Genomic DNA, 23,055 nt, shown 5'->3' on the forward strand with positions numbered 1-23,055 from the left:
TCCCTACCGTGACATGGATTCCTTATTTTTCTGCATTGGAGCATCTCCCTTTGGACATCTGGTTGAATCTAAGCTGGGGGTCACTAAACTGGAGGGTCAGTCTCAGAACGAGTCTCATGGTAGGTGGGGATAGCTCAGTCGGTAATGTGCTTGCCTTATCAACATAGTGAACTAGAAGTCCAAGCCCCGGAACCCACATAAAAAGTGGAACACAGAGGTATGTGCCTGTGATCTTAGAACTAGAAAGCAACAGGCAAGGAGTCCTTAGAATTTGCTGGCCCAGCCAACCAACCCTAAGTGGTCAGCTCCAGGTTCAGTGAGAGATGCTAGCTCTAAAGAAAAAGGCAAAAGAGAAGAGAGAGGTGAGCAGGGAAGAATGACCCCAGGCTTCCACACATGTGCATGTATTCCCTACAGATGGACATACACACATACACACACACACATACATACTCATACATACATATACACATACATACACACATGTACATACTCACACATACATACACATACATACTCACAATACATACTCATACATACATATATACATACATACACACATGTACATACACACATACATACACACATACATACACACATACATACATACATACATGCACACATACATACACACATACATACATACACACATACATACACACATACATACATACATACATACATACACACATACATACACACATACATACATACACACATACACACATACATACATACACACATACATACACACATACATACATACACACATACATACACACATACATACACACATACATACATACACACATACACACATACATACATACACACATACATACACACATACATACATACACACATACATACACACATACATACATACACAACACACATACACACACATGTAAACTGGGTGGAAAAGGGGAGCTATTGTGCTGCACAGCGGGGTTGGTACCCTTGCAGGCTTGCCATACCCAGCACACGGGGGACTTTTTGAGCTGTAGAGGTTGCTACACAGAGCCACACAGGCCTGGCAGACCAGAGTGGGGCCCTTAGCACTCTGTATTTGAAATGTTACTTAGTGAACCACCTGATGCCATTTCTGATCTTGGGGAAACTGAGGCACCCACTCCTCATCCTTCTCCCTTCTGGTAAATCACCTGGCTCAAGAAATCTAGTGTGGGCCTTGGGATCAGAGAGACCCAGGTTCAGCTCCAGCCTCAGCCCTGTCACAGGAATCAGCTGGCTGAGGACATGTGCCTGAGACCCACTCACGTCCACTCCAGTGCTGTGACCCCGGCAGTTGCTTTACTTCTTGGCCTTCATCTTCTTGTCTTTAGAGCGAGCACAGGTTAGCAGTTCCTGCCTCATAAAGTACCTGTGAGCCTCAGTTCCCCCAGGAGCCTGATGCCAATAAAGACACAGGAGACTCCAAAAAGATACTGTGCCAGGGACCATGACATCACAGAAGGGTCCCCGAGACTCCTTGCTCCAATTCATCCTCTCCGTCCCGAGGGAACTGACCATGTAAAGGACACCTGGGTCTCAGAGAGAGGTGACAGCCACCCTGTGTGTTGAGGTAGAGGTGCCTGTTACCCACCTCTGTCCTCCCCTCCGGTTCACGCCAAGTGCCAAGGTTACCATGGCAACCCAAGTTCGCTAATAAGAAACAAGTCTCCCTCCCCAATGAGCGGTGTTCAGTCACTCAACTCCTCCCCCTGTTGGGCTAACCCAGTCTAATTACCAGTCCCAACACAGCCTAGAGCCTGCCTCTTCCCAGCCAATTAGAGCGATGACCGTAAGGCGTGCGCAGGCACTCCCTGCTGCAACCCCTGTGTGGTTGTGTCAACCCACGGGTAATTGGTAGGTTCTCTCTGTCTCCCACCTTCCTCCTGGAGAAGCCTCTAAAGTCTTTTTCCCCTTGTCAGTGGCATGGCCCAAAGCACACCTAACCTGGCACATCCTGCCAACTTCTGAGCTTCCCCCTGAAGAACAGCCCGGACACTGCGTGTCCCTTCGGACATATTGGCATCCCCTGTTCCAGGCTTTTGTTCTGACCTGTCTGGAGAGTCACTGTGTGCTTAGCCATTCTCATTTAATCCAGGCAGGGTCTCTCCCATTTTACAGATTGGAAGACTGAGGCTTGAGCAGGGGACTGAACTCCAAGATGCAAAGCCTGGTGGGAACCTGTTCTTGCCTGGCTTCGGACCCGTCATTTGTCCAGGACTTAGATGACAGTAAACTCAGGGTCTGAGGCAGTGACATGGCTCTGATGGGACATTACCTGAGCTCCTGTCTCAGTCAGCCTGCTGCCACTCAGCCACTGGCAATAAACAGTGAGCAACCCAAGGTGCACATTAACTTTCCAGAATAGCCGAGAGGGCTGCTTTTCTGAAGGCTGTAAACACATCTGGGTGGAGCCCACACCCTGCCGGGCACAGGCCCTCAGATCCTCCTGCTTCTGAGCCTGGGGATCCAGAGACAGTGGTGCCCAGACCCTCTGCGGCTGGCTCCTGACACTGGGAACAGGGAATGGAAAGCCACTGAGGGCTTGGCCAAGCAAAGGCACAGAGGCTGTATCCTGCTGATAGACTGATGTGGCCCAGCATTTCCACAGCTGGTAGGCCCAGGCCTCAAGGTGGACAGGGTAGAGTGGCAGAGCTGTCCTGGGCTGTGGACACTGGGACAACTGGTGGCAGATCATGCCCAAGGCCACAGGGACTCAGAACCTTGATCAAACCTCTCGGGAATGGGCCCGGAGGCCATGGCTCATAGACCCTTTATTGATCCAGTGAACACTTCTGTGATGGCTGTGGGCTGGGCTCTAGGTTGGACACTGAGTTGCAGCTGAGACCTTGAGACAGGCCTGAGAGTTTAAAGCCTGAGCTAAGTAGATGTGCAGGTAACAGAAATCCTATGAGCCCAGTGCCTCAGAACCGTGTTCATAAGGAGGAGCTTGGCCCTGACCTAGGAGGCAGAAGAGTCTTCTAGAGAAGGCGGGATATAAGCTGAGTCCGGAGCTGGTATTAGATAAAAAACAGAAATGATAAAGGTGTGTGTGTGTGTGTGTGTGTGTGTGTGTGTGTGTGTGTGTAAACTTCTAGACCAGCAGTTCTCAATTTGTGGATCATGGCCCCTTTGGACCTTGAACTACCCTTTCATGGTGGTTGCTTATCAGATACTTATATTACAATTAATAACAATAGCAAAATTACAAAGTATCAACGAAATAATTTTGTGGTTGGGTTCCTTGCAGCATGAGGAACTGTGTTATTAAAGGGTTGCAGCATTAGGAAGGCTGAGAACCACTGTTCTTGACAGAGACAAACTCAAATGCAAAGGCAGAGGGGGAGTGGGAGCTGGGACAGGAATGGGGATCTTGCTTTTTCTCAGCTTCCTGAGCACCCGGAAGTGGCGGGTGCCGCACCCACCAGTGTGTTAACAGACCCCTGTTCTTTAGGAAGGAGGATTTGGGTGGGGTTGTTGAGTTATTATTTTCTGTTTGGCTCCCCTGGTTTTTTGTTTTGTTTTTCTCCTTCCATTCTAAGTCATTTTTAAAAATTCTCACAGTTTCAAATGGTGGAGGGAATGGGCAGGTTTTTTTTTTTCTTTCCGTAGAATTGAAGTGGTTCTGAATGACTATATTTGACATAGTTCAAAAGTAAAAAGATTCAGATGGAGGGAGAGTGTATCGGTCCGTTTTCCATGGCTAAAACAAAACACCCGAGACTAGGAAACTTAAAAAGATTGGTTTAGCCTGAAGTTTTGGAGAATGAAAAGCCAAGCAGCACGACTCTAGGCTGTGTCACACTGTGGTGGAAGTCTTGGAGGGAGCTGAATTGAGAAGAACCATTGTCTAGTGAGCCGGAGGGGGGGGGGAGCGGGGAGCGGGGAGGAGCCAGGGAGTGGGGAGGAGCCAGGCTCACCATTCTTAATCAACCTCTTGAGAGAACTAACCCAGGCCCCTGAGAACCTTAATCCCTTTGCAGAGAGGCCTGGGAATAGGAAGGAAGTCATTAGCTTGGGAACCAGGTGACCTGGAATAATGAAGTTTGAATCCTCTTCCGTCCACCTTGAAGGCTAGTGTGTTCTGTTCCCTCACTGTCCCCTGCTGGTTACTTTAGATAGAAATAGCAGTGGACTGGGGCATTGTTTTAGGAAGGTTCTGGGCCCTGAGTAGTGAGTTCATGGGCAGAGAACATTCCCTGGCTGAAGAGCCCTTCTTCAAGTCAGTGACCTTGACTCTGTGTGCACACCTGAGTATCTCCCAGGCCTCGCCCCCGGCACTGTAGCCCTGAACCTTTTCTGAGCAGAGTGCTAGGGCACAAGGGTAGGAGTTTGTGGAGCCAGGCGTATCAGTGTTATCACTGAGGCTAAGGAGTTGCATGGCCCTGGGCACAGTGTTAGCCAGTGCTTTGGCCCAAGCCTCAGTATTCTCACCTGTAAAGTGGGGCGATGATGCCTGGCTCGGTGGCGTGAGGAGGACATGAGTTAGTAAAAGACTCGATGCATGTTAAGTATTGTGTGGACAAAACAAGTCTCTCCCATCTCATGGAATCTCAGTGTCTGACCACATGGGTAGCGAATGGAAATTTGTAGACATAGCAGCAGCATATGAAGGGGAAGACAAGGAGACATTGGAAGGATCCTAGTCCTGGAAGGGGTTGGAAGTGGTACCCCAGAAACCTCACCGTGGCCACGGTGGCCCTGGTTGGGCGAGACCTCAAAGGACCAGGCAGAGCCCACTAGTGTTTGGAGTGCGTGGTGGGTGTGGCAGGCACATGCAGGTGTTTGTCCGCAGAACACTGGAAGGCATTAGCACCTGGCTTCTTTTCCCCTGCTGCCCATCCCTGTGTGCTTCTGGTCCCCTGCCCAGGTGAGGGACAGCTAGCTCATTGTCGTGGCCATCACCAGTGACTATGGGGCTGGGAACTTGGGGAGTCACATAGTCTGGGTACCATCTGGCCTGTACCAGTGTTGCTGGAGTGTCGTGAGAGGGTCCTGAGGCAGGGGGTGAGGAGTGGTCTGCACTCCAGGCCCTGTTCTGGGCTCTCTTCATACAGTATGTTCTGGCATAATTGCACGCAACTGTGGACACCTATGGAGGGTAGGTGACTTGCTCAAGGCGGTGTAGCTGCATTAGGTTAGATCTGTCCGGGACTTTCAAGCTCTAGGACCTCTCCTCCTCTCTCCATAGACTTGTTGATTTAACCTTCAGGGCTCACATCCCAGCTGACTCTGAGACTTTGGCGCTTATCACATAACCATGTGGTTGTCCTAGGTGTTTGTCTAGGGACCGCAGAAATTGGTTGCTGCTTGCTCTGGTGGTTGACGAGATTTAACCTAAGTTGGCCTCCTTTTGTGGCTGGGAGGTAAGATATTTTCCTGTGATCACACAGCTGGATAGAGGCAGACCCAGGGCTTAGTGAACGTCCGCCTCGAGGTGGTGGGGGGAGCTCAGAGGAGTGAGGGCCAGCTAGGGCTGTCATGTTTGTTCTTGGTCACTGGAGGACAGGTGATGGCCACAGTCGTTGGCTCTGTGGCTAGTGGCGTTGGAACTGTTTGAGAAGAAGGAGACAAAGGATTGAGCCTCTGTACGCTTCCACTATATCCCTAGCTTGCGACTGGGCAGAGAAAGTTCAGGGGCACTCTTTGAGGAGGGTTGGCAGCCAAGTCGGGAAGGATCTAGGACTGTATTCCCCACAGCAGGGGCATAGCCAGGGAGTTGCTATTCTAGAGAGGTTTCCCTCCCCCTTCCCCCACCTGCACCTGGTACAGGGTCCCATATAGCCCAAATTGGCTTTGCATTCCTTCGGAGTCTGAGACTGCTTTGAACTGATCCCCCTGCCTCCACCCTGGAGTGCTGGAATTCCAGGTGTGCACCGCCCAGCCTGGTTTACGTGGGGCTGGAGAGAGAACCAGGTTCTCACAGTTGCTAAGTAATGCTGCCTACGGAGCCGTGTAGAAGGATTCTCAATGGTGCTATTGTACACCAGTGGGCCCAGAGTCGAGAAGAGACTTGCCCAGACTACGCACAGACGGTGCTCAAGGTTCTCCTGACTCCTCATTCTATACTCTTTCCCCCTTGTGGCTTGCACCCCAGCCTACCCTCTGCCCAGGAGCCCTGCAAGATGAGTCAGATTGTGAATAGGTTTCTCTGTGTGGTGGCTCAGCAGTGTGCTGGTGCAGAACTGTTGTGCGTGTGGAGGGTTCCTTAAAATCCAGCCCCATTACCAGCCTTGCTGCCTGGGCTCTGGCCTGCTCCAGCTATTACCGCCTGTAATGGGATCGGCTGCCTGGGTTAAGTGTTCACATTAAATTAATACCTCCTCCGTGGAGACAATCAGTTGGCATTTAATTTGTGCTTCCTTCCGAGCGTCGGAGTGCAGCTGGGCAGCCCTAATGGGCATGTGTGTGTGGCAGCGTCCCCAAGAGGTGGTAAGGTGGGGCGGTACCCAGAAGGCCGAGGCAGGTACAGGTGGGTGGGAGCAAAGGAATGCATGCAGGGCTCCCTTTTGGCGGTCATTTGAGGTCCCTGGCTGTCACCTTCACTGTCACCTGTGCTTACAGTCCGGGTAGAAGAAACGGGGGGGGGGGGGGGGAGCAGTGGAGGAAGTGTGCTTCATGGGTTTGTGGTTCAGCCTTTAGCTTCCTGAGGCATGGGATGGTGGTGCTGGGTTGTCAAGGTGCCCTACCCACCCCTCCCCCAACCCTGTTCCCTCATTATTTCTGTATCCTGTTGCAAACCCAGAGGGGCTGCAGTACAGGACAGAGGTGGTGTAGAATGAAGGTCTGAACTCAGTCAAGGTTACCGAGCCCGTTCGGAGGGTGCAGGGAAGCCGGTGAGCATCTGGGTCCTCCCAGGAGAACCAGCCCTGGGTTGTGTGGTCCAACCTGGCTGGTCTCTGCTGAAGCTCCTGTCTAGCACAGAAGGGCATTTGGCTGGGTCTCCACTCTGCAGGAAGCCCTCTGTCCGTCCATGCCTGGCCCCGCCACAGGGTAGCAGGATGAATTCCCCTTTGTGACTAGGTTGGAGCAGAGAAGGCCTAGGTAGACCATGGGGGAGGAAGCTGTCCACCCCCACCCAGGCCCACTCTTGGCCAGGAATGAAGTTTTCCGTTGATGGCTCCAGCCCAGCCTCACCTGCGCCCTTTTCCAATCACCTGAATGAGTCGGCCTGGGTGTGCCCGCTGCCAGGCGGGACCATTCTTGTTCTTCCCCTTCCCCCCCCTCCCGCACCCCGAGGCTCCCGCCCAGCGTCCTTGCCTGCCTGGCCTGCTCTTGGAGCCAGACTGAGCTGAAATTCTGGATTCTATGGTCTGCATGTCTCGGGGCTGGGGTTTGAGGTCTTCGCCCTCCTCTTCTTGAAGAGTAGTTCCCACAACTGTCCTCAGAAATGGGGAGATGTTTATCCACCTCGTTGGTAGGAAATCACTGCAAAGGTCGATGAACTCGCCCAGGATTTCACAGCGGGGGGGGGGGGGATGTGGGAGCAGGCGTTGGAATGTTACCAGACTTGGAGTCTCAGACCTGAAGAAGCCAAGTTCGTCCACCCATCCTTGAGAAGCTAATGAAAACAGCCAAATTAATAGTGTGAGGAAGGAAGATGTATTCAGTGTGGTCACATTGGGAAGAGGGACAAAGTTGTCCCCACCCCAGTCACACTTGGGGACTCGCAGTGAGGCGAAGTGTTAAATAACCATGGGTTAGAGCATCTATCCAGCCTTGGACAGTGTGGTTCTGCCCACCACTGACCTATCACTGTCTGGCTTCACTCTCAACGGTGAAAACTGTGTGGAATCCTGTCCCAGGAGACAAGGTTCCTTTCTGGCTGTGGCCTTTTTCCTTGCGCCATTATGAGACTCCTGGGGGGAAATTCCATTTCTCGAGGTCCATTGTTTCCATGGTCTGATAGTCAAGTGGAGGGATGGAGGGATACGTGTCTCCCCTTTAGGAAGTCTTCATTTCTGCTGATGCTGCTTCTGTCGGCTCAGCCTGGGGTCTCCAGGACGGACTCCCCATTGGTCCTAGGCTGTCTACAGGGCTCTAATTATTGCAGGGGCTGCACCCACTTTCTTCTCGGGCCTCTGAGCTTTTCTCTGACTTCACAGGATATGAAAGACCCGTGAGTCAGCCCCTCTGTCAGCGGCATCAGATTGGGTTTCCGTTTCTCCGTAGCTAGACTTCGTGGGCTTCTTCCTGCCCCTGTGTGTCATTTTTGAGCTCATGCAGGAGGCAGAGCCACTGGCTGCTAGGATGGGGCTGGCTTTAAAACCACCCTTCCCCCCTTCCCGTGGTCATCTGAGATTTCTCATGTCACGTGGTCCTAGTACCGGCTCCTCAGGAATGCTGAGAGGCCACATCTGGCCGTGATGAGGCTGCCGTCTCCCCCTCCTGCTGCCTGTCGCCCACACGTGCCTCTTCCGCTGAGGTGGTGGTGGGGCCTGGCTCTCGAGGCTGGCCGGGCTCCTTTGTGGAGTCATTTCCTCTCAGTGCATTGATTGTCTAATGTCCCTGCCCCCCTCCTGGCCTTGAAAGGCTGTAAGTAGTGGAAGGGGAAGGTTTCTATTCCACAGGCTTCCGGTCCTGGATATGCTTTCGCCCCTCCCCCAGGAGGGATGCCTGAGTCTACGTGGACATAGAGAGAGCCTGGCTGTTCTGGGAATTTGGTTGTGGATCCTCAGACTGGGAAACAAAGATAAGACGTCGGGGCAGAGCTTAGGCCGAAGGAAGGGGCCTGAGTGTGGATCATTTCATTCACATACACACACACACACACACACACCCACCCCGTTCATCTCTCCCATTCATCCACCCCCATTCACTCCCTTTGCCATTCATCCACCCCCCATTCACCTTTTTACCCACCCATCCATCCACCTATTCATCTTCTCGTTCACCCATCCGGCCCATCCCCTGCCATTCAATCAGGGTCAGCAAGATGGCTCAGCAGGGAGAGGTGCTTGCCACCAAGCCTGAGTTCAATCCCAGCACCCCACTTGGTGGAAAGAGAATAGATTTCCATTCCCATCATTAAATAGCCCACTTCCAGCAAGAAGGGGATAACAAGGCTGGCTTCCAGCTTTGCACTCAGTCCCTCCCTCCCTCCCTCCCTCTCTCTCTCTCTCTCTCTCTCTGGCTTCATTTAGCCAGGTGAGGCTGCCCTCAGACCCTGGCATGGTGGTAGAGGTGACCTCACTCGGAGGTTCATCGCTGATCGCTGTCCCTGGCTTCATGGACTTGTAACCCTTAGGTGATAGCCCTGAGCTGTGCACAAGATGTCCAGGCCACCTGGGAAGACATCCTAGTCACTCGGTCTGCCTTAAATCTGTGGTGTTCGGACAGAGAACCATTGTGGAGCTTAAAGCAGATGCAGCAGAGCCAAACATGGCACTTGAGTTGGCCTAGGAGAAGGGAGAAGGTTCCAGAAGGCAGAAGACGAGGAAGAGGAGGAGGAGGAGGGAACAGCCTAACCCTTGCCTGGAGGCTAAACATACTTCCTCATCTTCACCCTAGAGCAGTCATTGGGGGATTAAAGGCACCTCACACAGGGAAACACCCTCCTCTCCAGTTCTTGCATCCCCCACACCACACTGAAGAGAAGTTGGATGGACTGAGTGTCGGAACAATGTAGAACCAACCACCCTTCTGCCCCGAAGGTGGTCTCTTGAAGGTGACCCCAGCCACCTGGTCTAGCAACACCCTGACAGAAGTCTAGGGACATGCTTTCAGGAAAGCCATCAAGCCCTGCCTGCCCCAAAGCTTTAAAGTGACTGTCCCCTCCTGCTGCTCTGTTCCCAGAGTTTGCAGGTCCCCTCTCCAGCTAAGCCTCCCTCAGTGGGCAGCTTTGGACCACACCTCACCTCAGTCAGCATCTCTGGTGCCGAGATTTCAGTGGAGCTGGGTCAAGGGGAAGATATACCACCTGCCTGTCCCCTGATAACCCAGGCAGCCAGTGGCTGAAGGGCAGAGACTTTCTGCACTGTCAATGTGGAAGCCAGCTGTGCCAGGTTTTCCTGCTGCCACCCCTGGGAGGGACGTCTCTCTGGGGCAGTGGTCTCAATCTGTGCAGCCAGCTGCTGCCCACATCCAGGGTCCGTTTTTCGTCTCCTACGGGACAGAGAGCCCACTGCGCACCCATGTCAGCTTTGGAAATAAAAGACCCATGAAATTACTCGTGCAAACTCATCCTTGAGGTGGAGCCTGGGAAATATGACGGGAACAGGTGCAGGGTCTAGGGTGAGAGGGACGGGAGCGGGGGAGACACTGGATAGCGTGGAAACACAAAGTGTCCTCTGCAGGCTGGGAGCTATCTGCCTCGTGCAGACTCACCGGGTTGGGTCTTTTGTGGGGGCAAGATGGCCGGGTGATTCGCCTACAGGATCTAGGCTGAGTGAGATTGGGGTCCCAGCTCCCTTACTATCAGCTGTGTGACTTTAGAAAAGTTGTATCATCTTTCCGAATGCCAACTCCGTCATCGCAAAGGAGTTCTGGATGAAAACTCGAGAGGCTTAGTAATTCAAGCGAAAGCCGACGTGTGTCTGATGGAATGCGTCTTGTATGTGAGAGCCGGCTAGAGACGTGCTTGGGTTGACGGCAAGCTTGACCTCTGACTACATGGATAGTCGAAGGAAAGGTTAGGGTTTGCTGCATTCCAGGGGGACCTGGGGGACCAGTGGTGTACTGCTCTCTCTTCAGGTTTTGCTTGGTTGCTTCTGTGGTTGGCGTGAGAGGGCCTGGCCCCAGAAGCTGGGGTGCAGCCAGGACCGCACACTTAGTGTCCCTTGCGGCTGCCCTGCCCTCCTCCACCAGAGCGGTGTGGCCAGGAGTGATGATTCAGCCTGGACCTGTGTCCTGGGCCTTCTCCCCTGAGGAAGCCCCAAATGTCCTAGGCTGCTACTAGGGCACCCCTTCCCTTCACAATGGTCCTACCCTCCTCAATGAAAGATGGTCCAATTCTGGTTACTGTGTAACCCTGAGCAAATGTAGCCTCTCAGTTTGCCTCTCTGTATCGGGCTGGAGCTGGGGGTGGGTGTGTGGAGTGTGTGGGGTGGGGGTGTCATCTCTCTGTGTCCTCTGTAGTTCCAGACTGGAGCTCAGGACAGATATGGGCTGTGCTATGCAGTCTGTTAAAAGGGAAGTGGACACATGTCCTCTGGGAGCCTGGCAGTGAAGGCTTGTGTGGCGGAGAGGAGGAATTTTCCTCCATGTGTGCAAACAGTATCCATTTTCTCTTGTTTCCAAAAGCTGATGATGTAACCAGCCCTTCATCCAGTCCTCCCATCTGGCCTATTTTTAGCCTGGCCCCACAGCTTCTTAGACTTCAGACTTCCTTGTTCGGTGGAAGAAAGAAGCCTGTCTGTTTGTCCCGAGGTGGAGGAGGGCAGGCATAGGCTGTCAGCTTCTCTGGGCAGGGAGCAGACCTTAATGGGGTGCTCAACCTTGGAGGCTGTATCCTGGTTGCCCCTGTCCTTACCACACATTGGTAAGGGTCTGTCAGCCACACTTTATCTACGGAGGTATGGGGAAAATGGCGGTATGCATCCTCACACTGCTAGAGGCCTGAGTTGCCTATGTACACCTCTATAGGGAGACGCTGGTGCCTCACCTTTGTTAGTATCCCCCGGATTGGCACAGCTTCCTGGAGCAGCCCCTCCCTAATTGTGCGGTTAACGTTGGGGTACACCTCCGATCCTGTGTGCTTAGTTCCTGTCTTTTCCTCTTTGTCTCAGCCAATGTTGGGGGGTAGTGTCCTCTACCCGGTCTGGTATAGGAGGAAAGAGTGCAGCAGCGATTCTTGCCTATGGATTAGGTCTGTGCGTCTGCGTGGGATATTTAACCACTGAGCTCTGGCGCCCCGCGTCTGTAAGACTGTAATACCCGAACAGGCCTGTAGGGTGTGCTGCAGAACACACAGCCTTCGTAATACAGTGTTTAGCATGGAAAGCTTGCTTCGTGGGGTACAGAGAAGAGTCCCAAAGCCTGGCTCTGGTTCTCCTACCTTGCAGCAACAGCTGGACCAGCAGTTTGCATGGAGGAGACACGTGTCCCCCATGGTACCATGCTTGTGCCTCGAAGGTAGTAGCATTTGCCGCCGTCTGACCCGTGATTAGCCGCAGTCCACTGTCACGTTGCGCCTCCTACTTCTAGGCTGAGAAGCTCCTTAAGGGCAGACAAGGTTTTCGGGGGCATCTCTCTGTCCTGTGTGGGTGGTGAGGGTGGGGAGCTGACTGGCAACAGGAGGTCCTCTGACCATTTGTTCTGTTTGGCTGTTGCAGATGGGAGGAAGAGCTGGCCAAAAGTATGAACCTTCAGACCATGGTGGACACACTGCAGGAGGTAAGATTCCACCGGGTTCCCAGCAGGCTAACTGGGGCCCTGGTGGGGAAAGCTGGGCAGAGAGGCCTAGCACAGCCTCTGCCCGTTGCTCTCTGCCGCCTCAGCCAAGCACTGTGGGGCAGAAGAGCGAGGGACCTGGCAAGTCTGGGTCTCGGGAGGCAGAGGCAGGTGGATCTCTGTGAGTTCCAGGCCCTGCTCTACAGAGCGAGTTCCAGGACAGCCAAGGTTACACGGAGAAACTGTGTCTCGAAAAACCAAATAAATAAATAAATAAAATTACTTTATTGTCTTATTTATTTTCCACTTTCTAAGAAAGTGAGAGGCACAGGTCAGTTGGCAGAATGCTTGCTTAGCACACACAAAGAAAGTCCTGGATTCCCAGAGTAAGCGGGGTTTAGGGTGTACCTGTAACCCCAACATTTGAGATGTGCAGGAAGATACTTGAGGAGACCAAAACATTAGTTTAAGGTTGAGTGGCACACATCTTTAATCTCAGTACTTGGGAGGCAGAGGCAGGTAGATCTCTGAGTTTGAGGCCAGCCTGGTCTACAGAGCAAGTTCCAGGACAGCCTGGGTTACGCAGAGAAACCATATCTCACCAACCAAAAAACAACAACAATAACAGCAAAAGAAATTTAAAGTCATGCTCAGTTACGTGAGGAGTTTAGTCCCCCCAACCCCCCAATTATTAAGAAGAGGCAAATGTCCTCTTTTACAATAAAGGTTTTTTGTTTTTGTTTTTGGTTTTTTTTTTTTAACATATTCACTGTCAGATGTTGGAAAAGTCGATGAGATCACAAAGGATCAAAATGGTGCACAGTTCTGCCTTCTGGTGTATCATCAGTTTTACGTGTGCCCTCCCAGCCTTTTCTGCACAGACACGCCCACATCCTAACACACACCTTGAGATGCTGGTGTTAGACTGACAGACGCGAAGTTTCAGGCCAAGGCAGCTCAGACATTGGCACCTGGTGGACTGGGGTTGACCTTGTATGTTTTTAAAAGGCTGGTCTTAAGTTCATACTCCTGCCCATTTTTCTTTGCCATAAGTGACCCCCTGAAATGTCACCAGGACTCAGCAGACAGAGTGGTTGAGGGAGACAGTTGCTTAGCTTAATTAGACATCTAGTGTCCGGGGCTCTGGGCCTGGGTGTCCATCCTCTCGTCCCTCCAAAGCTTTCGTATCTCCGTCGTCCGTCTGCAGGCGGCGCAAGAAGCCGAGGCCATCCAGGAGGAGATGAACGAGAAGATTGAACGGCTCAAGGCCGAGCTGGTGGTGTTCAAAGGGCTCATGAGTGACGTAAGTGGTGTAGCATCATGGTCTCCCTTTACCCATCATGCAACGCTTCACCCACTCCGAGGCTCGAGCTCGGCTTATAGTTACAGTCGTGGCTGGCTGGTTTGTTCTGATGAGGGGACGCATCGGGGACCAGGAGCCTCCTCGCCTTCCCGACATTGCTTCCCTGTGTCTGAATAGAGTTGCTTTAACCTGCTGCTTAACCCATTGCCGCCCTCGGGGGCCCTCGACATCTGTTTGTGTTGCTTGACGTAGGTGACCGAATAGTCTCGGCTGTGCCAACCCCAGAGACTTCAGGCTCAGGGGACCCATCCTCCTGTCGGGTGTCCTGGATAAGTGGGGAAGGGCTGCTATGTGCATCTTCTTAGCCATGTGGGGGCTCCTCTGAGTGATCAACCGTGGGTAGAGGCAGCATAGGCTTCCTTGACTCTGGGACCTGAGTTCCTCGCCACCAGGAAGTGGGTGGTCTGCCGGGAGAGCCCACCGAAAGGAGAAGAAGCCTGAATTTAGTGACTCAGCTTGACCTAGCACCTGGCTTTCTGGGGTATGCTGTTGAGAGCCGTTGGAAGAAGTCGTAGGGCCTAGATGGAGGGCACCTGGCTTCCCCTACACTTGGGTGCAGAGGGACCCTTGCTCTTTCTGTGTGACCCCTACTGTCTGTCATCTGTGACAGGATGAGAGAGAGGAGGAGGAGGGAGAGGGAAAAGGAAGAGAATGCTGCTGAGGCAGGCATGCTGTAGAGAGGAGTGGGGAATAAGGATGGGAAGACAAGGGGAGTCTGTGTGTGTGTGTGTGTGTGTGTGTGTGTGTGTATGTGCCCTCACACAGGCACATGTAAGTGCTAGGGAACTAAACCCACGGCCTTGGCCTAACGAGCGGCACCGCAGCCTCAGAAAGATGTTTTCCGACAGTCACAATGGTCTTGCTTGTCCTTCATTCAAACTGAACCAACATCGCCGCGCCCTGCAGCTGAGTGGGGACAGCACACATGGCCTCACACTTTCCCTCCTGAAAGTCCCCATGTCCCTTCCCACCCTGAGCAGTGCCCACCAACCCCCACCCTCAGGAAAGGCTCATCACCCTCTCCACCCAACTTCAGGCCCTACGTGAGCCCTAGGGTTCGCCCCACTCCTCGGATGGCCCCCCTCACGCTTGCTCCGTCCCTCGCTCATGTAACCCTGCTGTCCTTCCTGCAGCCCATGACAGACCTGGACACAAAGATCCAAGAAAAGGCTATGAAGGTGGACATGGACATCTGCCGCCGAATCGACATCACAGCTAAGCTGTGTGATGTCGCACAGCAGCGGAACTCGGAAGACGTGTCCAAGATCTTCCAGGTGACCAGGGCCGGCCCCGCTCACCTGTCTCCGCCCCAAACTTCTTAGAGCAGCCCTGACCTCCACCACACCCCGTCAGCTCCTCTTTCCTTCCACATCTCACCCACCCACCCACCCACCGGATCCTGAGAGTCACCTGACACCCCCCCTCAGGGAACCATGACTTGGGGATTTGTAGTTGTAGCTGAGAAGACTCAGGCCTGGGAGGACCGGCTGAGAAAGCACGTGACCCTCCTGGTCCTCCCAGATGTATTCTCTGGTCCCATCGCTTCTCATGGCACCCCTTTCTCTGAGATTCCACATCGTTCCCATGGTGGGGGAAGTCCTGACCATGAGACGGGAAGCCCTGACAAAATTGGGTGCCAATGGGCAGTTCTGGAGAGGGACGGGGTGTGGTCCTGTTAACGGAGGGTGCGTGTCCTTCTCGGAAGTCTTGGGTCACAGTTTGGCTTGTGCTTTAGCCCAGGGCAGTGCAGTGTGTTGTTGCTTTCTGTGTGTGACTCTGGACATTGATGCGGGAGGTTGGGGCCTCCCCCAGGGCTTTCTCCATCTCATGCTTTCTTGCTGGGGACTGATCGTCAGGGGAGCTACGCAGCCCTCACTTGCACCGGCCTTTCCTGCTGGGAGCAGAGCTTGGTGAATCCTCCATGCCTCTGCACGTGAGAGGAAGGTTCGGGAAGCATGCAGCTCTTTTGACCTTTGTCAGGGTTTCTTGGTCTTTTGGGCTGGCTTTGAGACATCCCAGCTGATGGTGCCTTCGTCTGGCCTATCCTTGTTCCAAACCATGGGGCTGCTTTTCTGGTGATGGGTGAGCTGGCCCAGTCACTAGGCAGGACTTGGTCCCTGTGTCTGTGTTCTTCACCCTGCATGCCGCACACCTCACGCTTCCTGCTAATGCTGCCTGCTTCGTAGAGGACCTATGCAACTCCCCGAGGTGGTGGCTGGTCCCAGCCATAGTCCGTCCACTCCTCGGGACAGTGATTCCCTCCCAGACTTACCCTCACTCTTCACCCCAGCCAAGTACCCTCGTTACCTCCGTCTCTTCCTTGCCCAGGTGGTTCCTAAGAAGAAAGATCGGAAGGTGGCTTCGGATGATGACGTCTCCGAGCAGGATGGCGAGGTGAATCGGTTCTCGGACGAGGAGGTCGGCTCCATGAATATTACGGATGAAATGAAGCGCATGTTTAACCAGCTGTGAGTACCCAAGATGACCAGCCAGTACCCCAGGGTGGGATGGGGTAGGGACACTGGGTAAGTCAGGGGCAGGGCTGGGAGTCCCATGCTCTCGGGCACTTGGACTCTAAAAGCTCAGCTCTGTTCCGGCTCTAATGGTCAGGCCACTGGAAGCACTTCAGGGGCACACAGTAGGGCAGAGCCAGGCTCACATGCGTGACTCAGTGCTAAGTCCCCTTAGCCACCTTCCTGTCTGCTGGATCGTTGGCTTTAGACAGGCCCTCAGGACGAGTCGGGTGGAGTTGGGAGTTCTTCCCCTCAGACCTCCCTTCAGACAGACCCGAGACGAGGCTGGACATTTGCCAGATCATGCCGAGGACACGCCTCATCCCTTGGTTCATCTTTCAGCCTGAGTATCTCTCCAGATCTTAGGTTCTCATTTGAGAGAGCGGCTCCCTTAGCTCAGGCTAGCCTCAAGCTTGTAGTCTAGAAAGACCTTGAACTCCTGATCTTCCAGCCTCCACCCCTTGAGTACTAGGACCCAAGCCTGATTTATGTAGTGCTGGGGAATCAAACCCAGCCCCCCACCACACCCCCATATGTGATAGGCCTGCACTCTCAACTGAGATGCATCCTTAGGCTTTTGAAAATAAATGTGACTTGGGTCCAGGATTTCCCAGCGTTGCGCTGGGAATTCCTGAGCCTGAATCATTCTTTGATGTGCAGACACCCCCAAATCTCCTTCATTTTGTTGAATAAAAGGGCTCCTCTGAAGAAATCAATTATCTCTGTTATCATGAAGTCCCCAGGGAAGCGTTAATCTGGTCTGAAAGGAGGTACTGAGGAAAGGTACCTATCCAGAGAGCTGAGTCGGGGGGCGCCTTGGGCGTGGGCGCCCTCTTGGGTGTGCAGAGAGCATTCAGTTGTGAGTAATGGAGAAGTGATCTCTCATGTGGTGGGAGCGGAGCGCTGACAGGGTTCAGTGTCTAATTAGATTTGTCTGGCTTTAAAGTTGCCTAAGTTAAAAAAAATTTTTTTTCTTTGATCATCCCCTAGCCCTATCCGGTTGCTCTAGTTGGTGTTAGAAACTGATTCGGTGGTTTTTTTTTTTTTTTTTTTTTTTTTTTAAGTTTCCACCTGGTGTTTCCAAGCCCATAGCCCAGCCTGGTGGTTGCTTCTACCCCACCCCCACCCCAAGCCAGTTTTACTGAAGCCTTTGAATGACACAATCGTGTAGAATTCTGTTTTGTTTCCATCCAAATCAGTAGCTTGGGCTTCAGACCAAGGCTGAGAGGATGATTTTCAACATCTTTCCAGAGTCCCGGGGTGAGGGTGGGGGCTCTTTCCGGTTCTGCTCCCATCCATCTTCCTGTCTGTTCTGGCTGGCCATCCCTTAGTGGGGCTTTCCTTCAGATCTCAGACGCTGGAGAGGAAGTGCAGTCAGTAGTGGACTATGTGATGTGCTGACGGATGGACCCCAGAGGCTCAGAATCGCCTCCTCCAGTAAAACCCTTCTAAGTTTATTTCCTGACTCATGGGCGCTACCTAGAGGCTACTACAAGAATTGCTATTGGATAAGGGAATAAGCCTGGCCTACCTCTAGGGGGCGCTCTAGAAAGCTTTTTTGTGTTTGTTTGTTTTGAATTAAGTAGAGCAGAGCTCTAAAAGAGCCAGGAAAGAATGAAGAATGGGGAGGCACAGACTATGGGAGAATCCCGGAATGGAAGTGACACTGATGTGATGTAACTCAGAGCTCGAGGGCTGGAGAGATGGCTCAGCTGTTAAAAGCACTGGCAGCTCTTCCAGAGGACCTGGGTTCAATTCCCAGCACACACATGGCAGGTCCCAACTGTCTATAACTCCACTTCCGGATTATGATCTGGATACCCTTACATACAGGGTACAAGCAGGCAGAATACTAATACCCATAAAATAAAAATAAGTAAATAATTATTTAAAAAATAAACCTATCATAAAAAAAAAAAAAAAAAAAAAAAAAAAAAGCAAACCAAACGAAAACCTCAGAGCCTGGCATGGTGGCACAAGCCTGTAGTCTCAGGAATTCTTTGTGTGATTTGTTGTTGTTGTTGTTGTTTTGATTAATGGTTTCTCTGTAGCCCTGGCTGGCCTAGAACTTGCTATGTAGACCAGGCTGGCCTGGAACTCTCAAGAGATCCACCTGCCTCTGCCTCCTGAGTTCTGGGATTAAAGGCCTGTGCCACCACATCCAGCAGATGGAATAGTTTTTAAGGGGCCCCCAGTTGGAGTAATCTGTGCATCTTGGGAACCATTCCTGGGCAAACCCACAGGTTTTGCTTGTCCAATTCTAGCCAACAGGAAAGACTCTAAAGTTATTTGTATTTTTAATTAAAATCCAGTGTTAGCATTATATTTATTTAAAAGGACACCCAGTCTTCCCCGGGTCTCAGTCTGCTGACCTGCAAAGTGAAACTAATAAACATACTACTCTCCAGGTTTGTGGCTGGTCTTAACTGGCTTCCAAAGCTGTAGGGAACCAGCAGGTCTGTGTTGCAGCCCTGCCTCTGCAGTGGTGGCTTTGGGCAGGCGTGTTTACTCTTGAGCTGTGCTCTCATCTTCCAGAAGTCAGGACTATGGCTGCATGTGCTCAACATGGGGTTGAAGCAAGTATTTTTCTTTTGACTAGAAGCATGTCTGGTCAAAGGACACACACATACACACACACACACACACACAGAGAGAGAGAGAGAGAGAGAGAGAGAGAGAGATTTAATTTTTTTGAGATTTATTTATTTTATGTAAGCAAGTACACAGTAGCTATCTTCGAGTATTGGACCCCATTACAGATGGTTGTGAGACACCATGTGTTTGCTGGGATTTGAACTCAGGACCTCCAGAGAGCAGCCATTGCTCTTAACCTCGGAGCCATCTTTCCAGTCCCTTTGAGGAGATTAGAAAAAAAAAAATGTTATTGATGTGCATGAGTATTTTGCCTGCATCTGTCTGTGCTCCATGTTCGTGGAGTGCCTGTGGAGTCCAGGGGAGGGTGTTGGGACCCCTGGAACCAGTGTTAACAGTGTTGGGAAGGGATCTCCAGGCCTCTGCAAGAACAGTAAGTGCCATGGCCTAACCATCTCCCCAGCCCTCTGAAGATTTTTGAGACAAGGTTTTCTACCATAGCTCAAGCTGATTGGAACTTACTGTATAGCCCAGGCTGGCCTTGAACTTGACCTTCCTGTCTTATGCCCCTCAATTCTGAGGTTGCACATAAGCACACACTCTTAATCTAAAACTAGACTTCTAATTGCACATACACACTCTGCATTCCGAAAGACTAAAGCTCTTTTGGGTAAGACAATTGACCCTTTGCCTAGCACCCATCTTTATGAGATCTATATCTATATATGAGCTCCATACTCACTGGGGAAGTTGCCCCTTTCTCTCCTCTGTATGTACCCCAGGGGCCTGGCTTCTGTTCAGTCATGCCCTCTGATGTCACCCATAGGCGGGAGACCTTTGATTTCGATGACGACTGTGACAGTCTGACGTGGGAAGAGAATGAAGACACATTGCTGCTATGGGAGGATTTTACCAACTGTAACCCAACCATTGACCTGCAGGGCGAGGTGAGCACAAGACCTGCTTTCTCTGGGGGTGCTTCTTTCACAGGATACCTCATCCTTGCCTTCCCTTGCAGCCTCTGATCCCCAGCTAAACTATCCCTTCTGTCTCTCCAGCAAGAAGAAAACTTGGGCAACTTGATCCATGAGACCGAATCCTTCTTCAAGACAAGAGACAAGGAATACCAGGAGACAATTGGCCAGATTGAGGTAAGCACTCAAGCCAAGGGGCCTGCTATGGAGTCTCCCAGGGACTGCAGAGTTTAGATCCTAGATGATCAAGTGCTCATGGAAATGCAGGCTTACAAAATGGGGCAAGTCAGGTCTAGGAATCAGAATCCTGGGATTGCAAACCCGTTCTATTAGGGTGTTGGTTTCCTAATCTGTAAACTCCTCTAAGGAGGCTGAGGCAGGAGAGTGCGAATAATAGGCTTATCCGATGCCTAGCATTATTTGGCGTCCCTCAGAAGTCAGCTGAGATCATCCTTACTTCCTCCTCTGCTTTAGGGACCAGGTACCCATGCAAAGGAGGAATCATGTCCAGAGAGGCCAGGTCACTTGCCCAGTTTCCCAGTCAGGAGGCAACGTTCACACCAGTGTGCTTGGTCACTGCTATACAAGAATTAGTGCTCTTCCTGTGTTGGAGAAAAGTCAAGAGTCCTCTCTCCTGCCTCCAGGTGTCACAGTACAGACCCAGAGACACAAACAGTTTCCTTTTCCAGTCCATAGCAGGTTCCCCAGAGATTCTGAGTCCATGGAAGTCCATGGAATCAGATGGGGCTTAGCTGGACAGACCTCTCTGGGGTTGCAAAGGGACCATTCCCCTTTGTCCAGAAGTATGTCTAAAGAATACTGGCCGGTGTGCAGAGAATAAGGAAGGTTGACACCACAAGACAGGGCCTGGATTGCGCCGCCAGCAAGGGATAGAGGAAGGCAGTAACCTGAGGTGAAAGGTTCCCCTCAAGATCTTTGTCATTGACTCCTTCCAGCTGGAGCTGGCCACAGCCAAGAGCGACATGAACCGACACCTACATGAGTATATGGAGATGTGCAGTATGAAGCGAGGCCTGGACGTGCAGATGGAGACATGCCGTCGGCTCATCAAAGGTTCTGCAGACAGGTGCGGCTGTGCGCATGCGCCCCAGGGCTTCCATGGTGGGTGGGGGCTTTTCCCCGGGGCTGCCCCGTGCAGCTTCGCTACACTTTCTCTCTGTCCTCCCATCCACCCGTCTGTCCGCCCCTTCAAGCCCCCAGCACAAGCATGCCTACTATGTGCTAGTGACTAATATAACCTAATCTCACAGAGCTTCTGAAAAAACAAACCAAACAATACCAACACCACAAACAAACAAACAAACAAACAAAAATCCGACCGGTTGAACAGATAGTTGTCAAAGGCCCTCTGTGTGCAAGACCCTCTGAGTTAGAGTTCTGTTGCTGTGACCAAAAACAAGTTGGGGAGGAAAGGGTTTTCTTGGCTTACATTTCCACATCATAGTCCATTTGCTCAGCCTGCTTTTGCATAACATCCAGGACCACCTGTCCAGGGGTGGCATCACCCGCAGTAGGCTGAGATCTCTCTGACGTCAATTATTAAGACTGAAGGCAAGTCTGATGGAGGCATTTTCTTAACTGAGGTTTCTTCTTCCCAGTTACCTGGGGTTTTTAATGGGCACCACTTTGTGCTCAGACCAGAGATGATGGAAAGTTACAGAATGAGGACCCACACCCCCCCATCCCCCATACACACTCCCAAAGAGAAGCCAACATGCTACAGTAAGCAGTGGCTAGGACAGAGGTCCCAAGGAACGCCAAGAGCTCGTGAAACCTGCAGGGACTGGGGCAGAATGTAGCTTTGTAGGGATCTTACGGCGTGAGCTCCTCAGGGTAGATTCCACTTAGTTCTTGCTTTGTCGTTGCTGAGAGTGGAATCCAGAGCCTAGTGCATACTAGACAAATGCTTTGCTCACCCCCGACCCTTAGGATAGGTTTTTAACAGGTGTGACTGCTTGGAACTCCTGGTCCTGGGCTTTTAGGGCCCCCAGGCTGCTTTCTGAAAGCCTCCCGTTTCTTCCCCCGTATGCAGGAATTCACCATCCCCCAGCTCTGTGGCCAGCAGTGACTCAGGAAGTACAGATGAGATCCAGGACGACCTGGAGCGGGAGGCAGATGTGGAGCCCATGGTCAGCTGATGACGGAGGCCCGCGGCTCCTGGTGGTCGTGGTGATGGGGCCCAGCCTCCTCTCCCCACTGAGCCATGAGGGCTCCTCGACTTGGGCTCCAGTCCTCAACACACAGACTTCTGTCCTCCCTTCTCTGGAGGCCCAGCGGGACCGCTGCTTCCTTCCTTCCTCCACCACCCACCCATGGAATGGTGCTGTCGATTTTTCTATTGTCTCCTCCCCCCCACACACCACAAACGCAGACTTCTGTGCGTCGATGCAGTGCAACTGTGCCTTCTCCCTTAAGCTGAGCCACTTTGAGCTCCAAAGAATTCTTCCTAGCAGGTGTTTTTTTTATACAAAACTGTAAGGAGAGGGTGGGGCCTGGGGGGCGTGGTATCTTTTGGTTTTCTTCCTCCCACCTACTCCTCTGATTGGTCATGAGCTTTGCTCCCTCCCTCTGTCCTAAGATGACTTGCGAGGATCTGCCTTCCCCGGGAAGAGGACTATTACCTCCAGATCTGGGTGGGGGAGGAGTTCTCAGTACTTTCTCACCCACCGAGAGAGCAGTGAATGGAAGTGGAGGGAGGGAAGACCAATTTTTTTTTTTCTTCTTCTTCTTTTGGATCTAGTGGCGATGTGTGGGGGAAAGGCACTGTGGGGGAAGGTAGAGCCTCACTGTGTTTAAACTATGCAAAACAAAACAAAACAAAACAAAACAAAAACAAAAAAACAAAAACTAAAAGCAGCTTGCCTTATATCATTGGGGAAGGCAGGCCCTCTCTTAGACTTCCATGATCTGGGAGGGAGGCCAAGCTTGGCATGAGACCCTCATAGTCTCTGAGGGTGAGCGGTGGATTTGGGGGTAAGACCAGTCAGATTGCTGGTGAGGCCTCTCTGCATTCTGCAAGCCGGCCCACTGGCCTGTTGGCTTTCTTGGGGACCTCTGTGGGGTGGGGTGGGGTGGGTGGTGGTCTTTTATTTTCCTGATGACTTGATGTTCTTTCCCGCCTCTCCAGTCACCTGCCAGGTTCCACGGTTGTAATTTCTCTGTGAGAAAGTATGAATGGGTAAGGCCTGGTACCTACGCTCACCTCCATGGCACCGTGGTTGTCCCTCTGGCTGGGGGAAAAAAAAATACCCTG

The 23,055-nt window shown here is 52.1% G+C and overlaps 1 protein-coding gene across 2 annotated transcripts in view; it reads left to right on the forward strand.

Moving 5' to 3' along the window:
* IFFO2 (intermediate filament family orphan 2) overlaps positions 1-22,788 on the forward strand; it is a 38,067-nt gene extending 15,279 nt beyond the window's left edge. Inside the window, exons 1-9 of one of the 2 annotated variants that reach the window (XM_080920950.1) lie at positions 12,060-12,181; positions 12,282-12,342; positions 13,547-13,642; positions 14,836-14,976; positions 16,031-16,170; positions 19,634-19,754; positions 19,866-19,958; positions 20,738-20,868; positions 21,835-22,788. In XM_080920950.1, the coding sequence (XP_080777076.1) occupies positions 12,307-12,342; positions 13,547-13,642; positions 14,836-14,976; positions 16,031-16,170; positions 19,634-19,754; positions 19,866-19,958; positions 20,738-20,868; positions 21,835-21,940 (864 nt within the window). In that variant the 5' untranslated portion in view covers positions 12,060-12,181; positions 12,282-12,306 and the 3' untranslated portion in view covers positions 21,941-22,788. Of the gene's footprint in view, positions 1-12,059; positions 12,182-12,281; positions 12,343-13,546; positions 13,643-14,835; positions 14,977-16,030; positions 16,171-19,633; positions 19,755-19,865; positions 19,959-20,737; positions 20,869-21,834 lie in introns of those variants that run through there. The other variant, XM_080920949.1, reaches the window with a different exon arrangement.
* The last annotated feature ends 267 nt before the right edge of the window (positions 22,789-23,055 follow it).

The sequence above is a fragment of the Micromys minutus genome (assembly GCF_963924665.1).
Source record: "Micromys minutus genome assembly, chromosome: 9".
Lineage (NCBI taxonomy): Eukaryota > Metazoa > Chordata > Mammalia > Rodentia > Muridae > Micromys > Micromys minutus.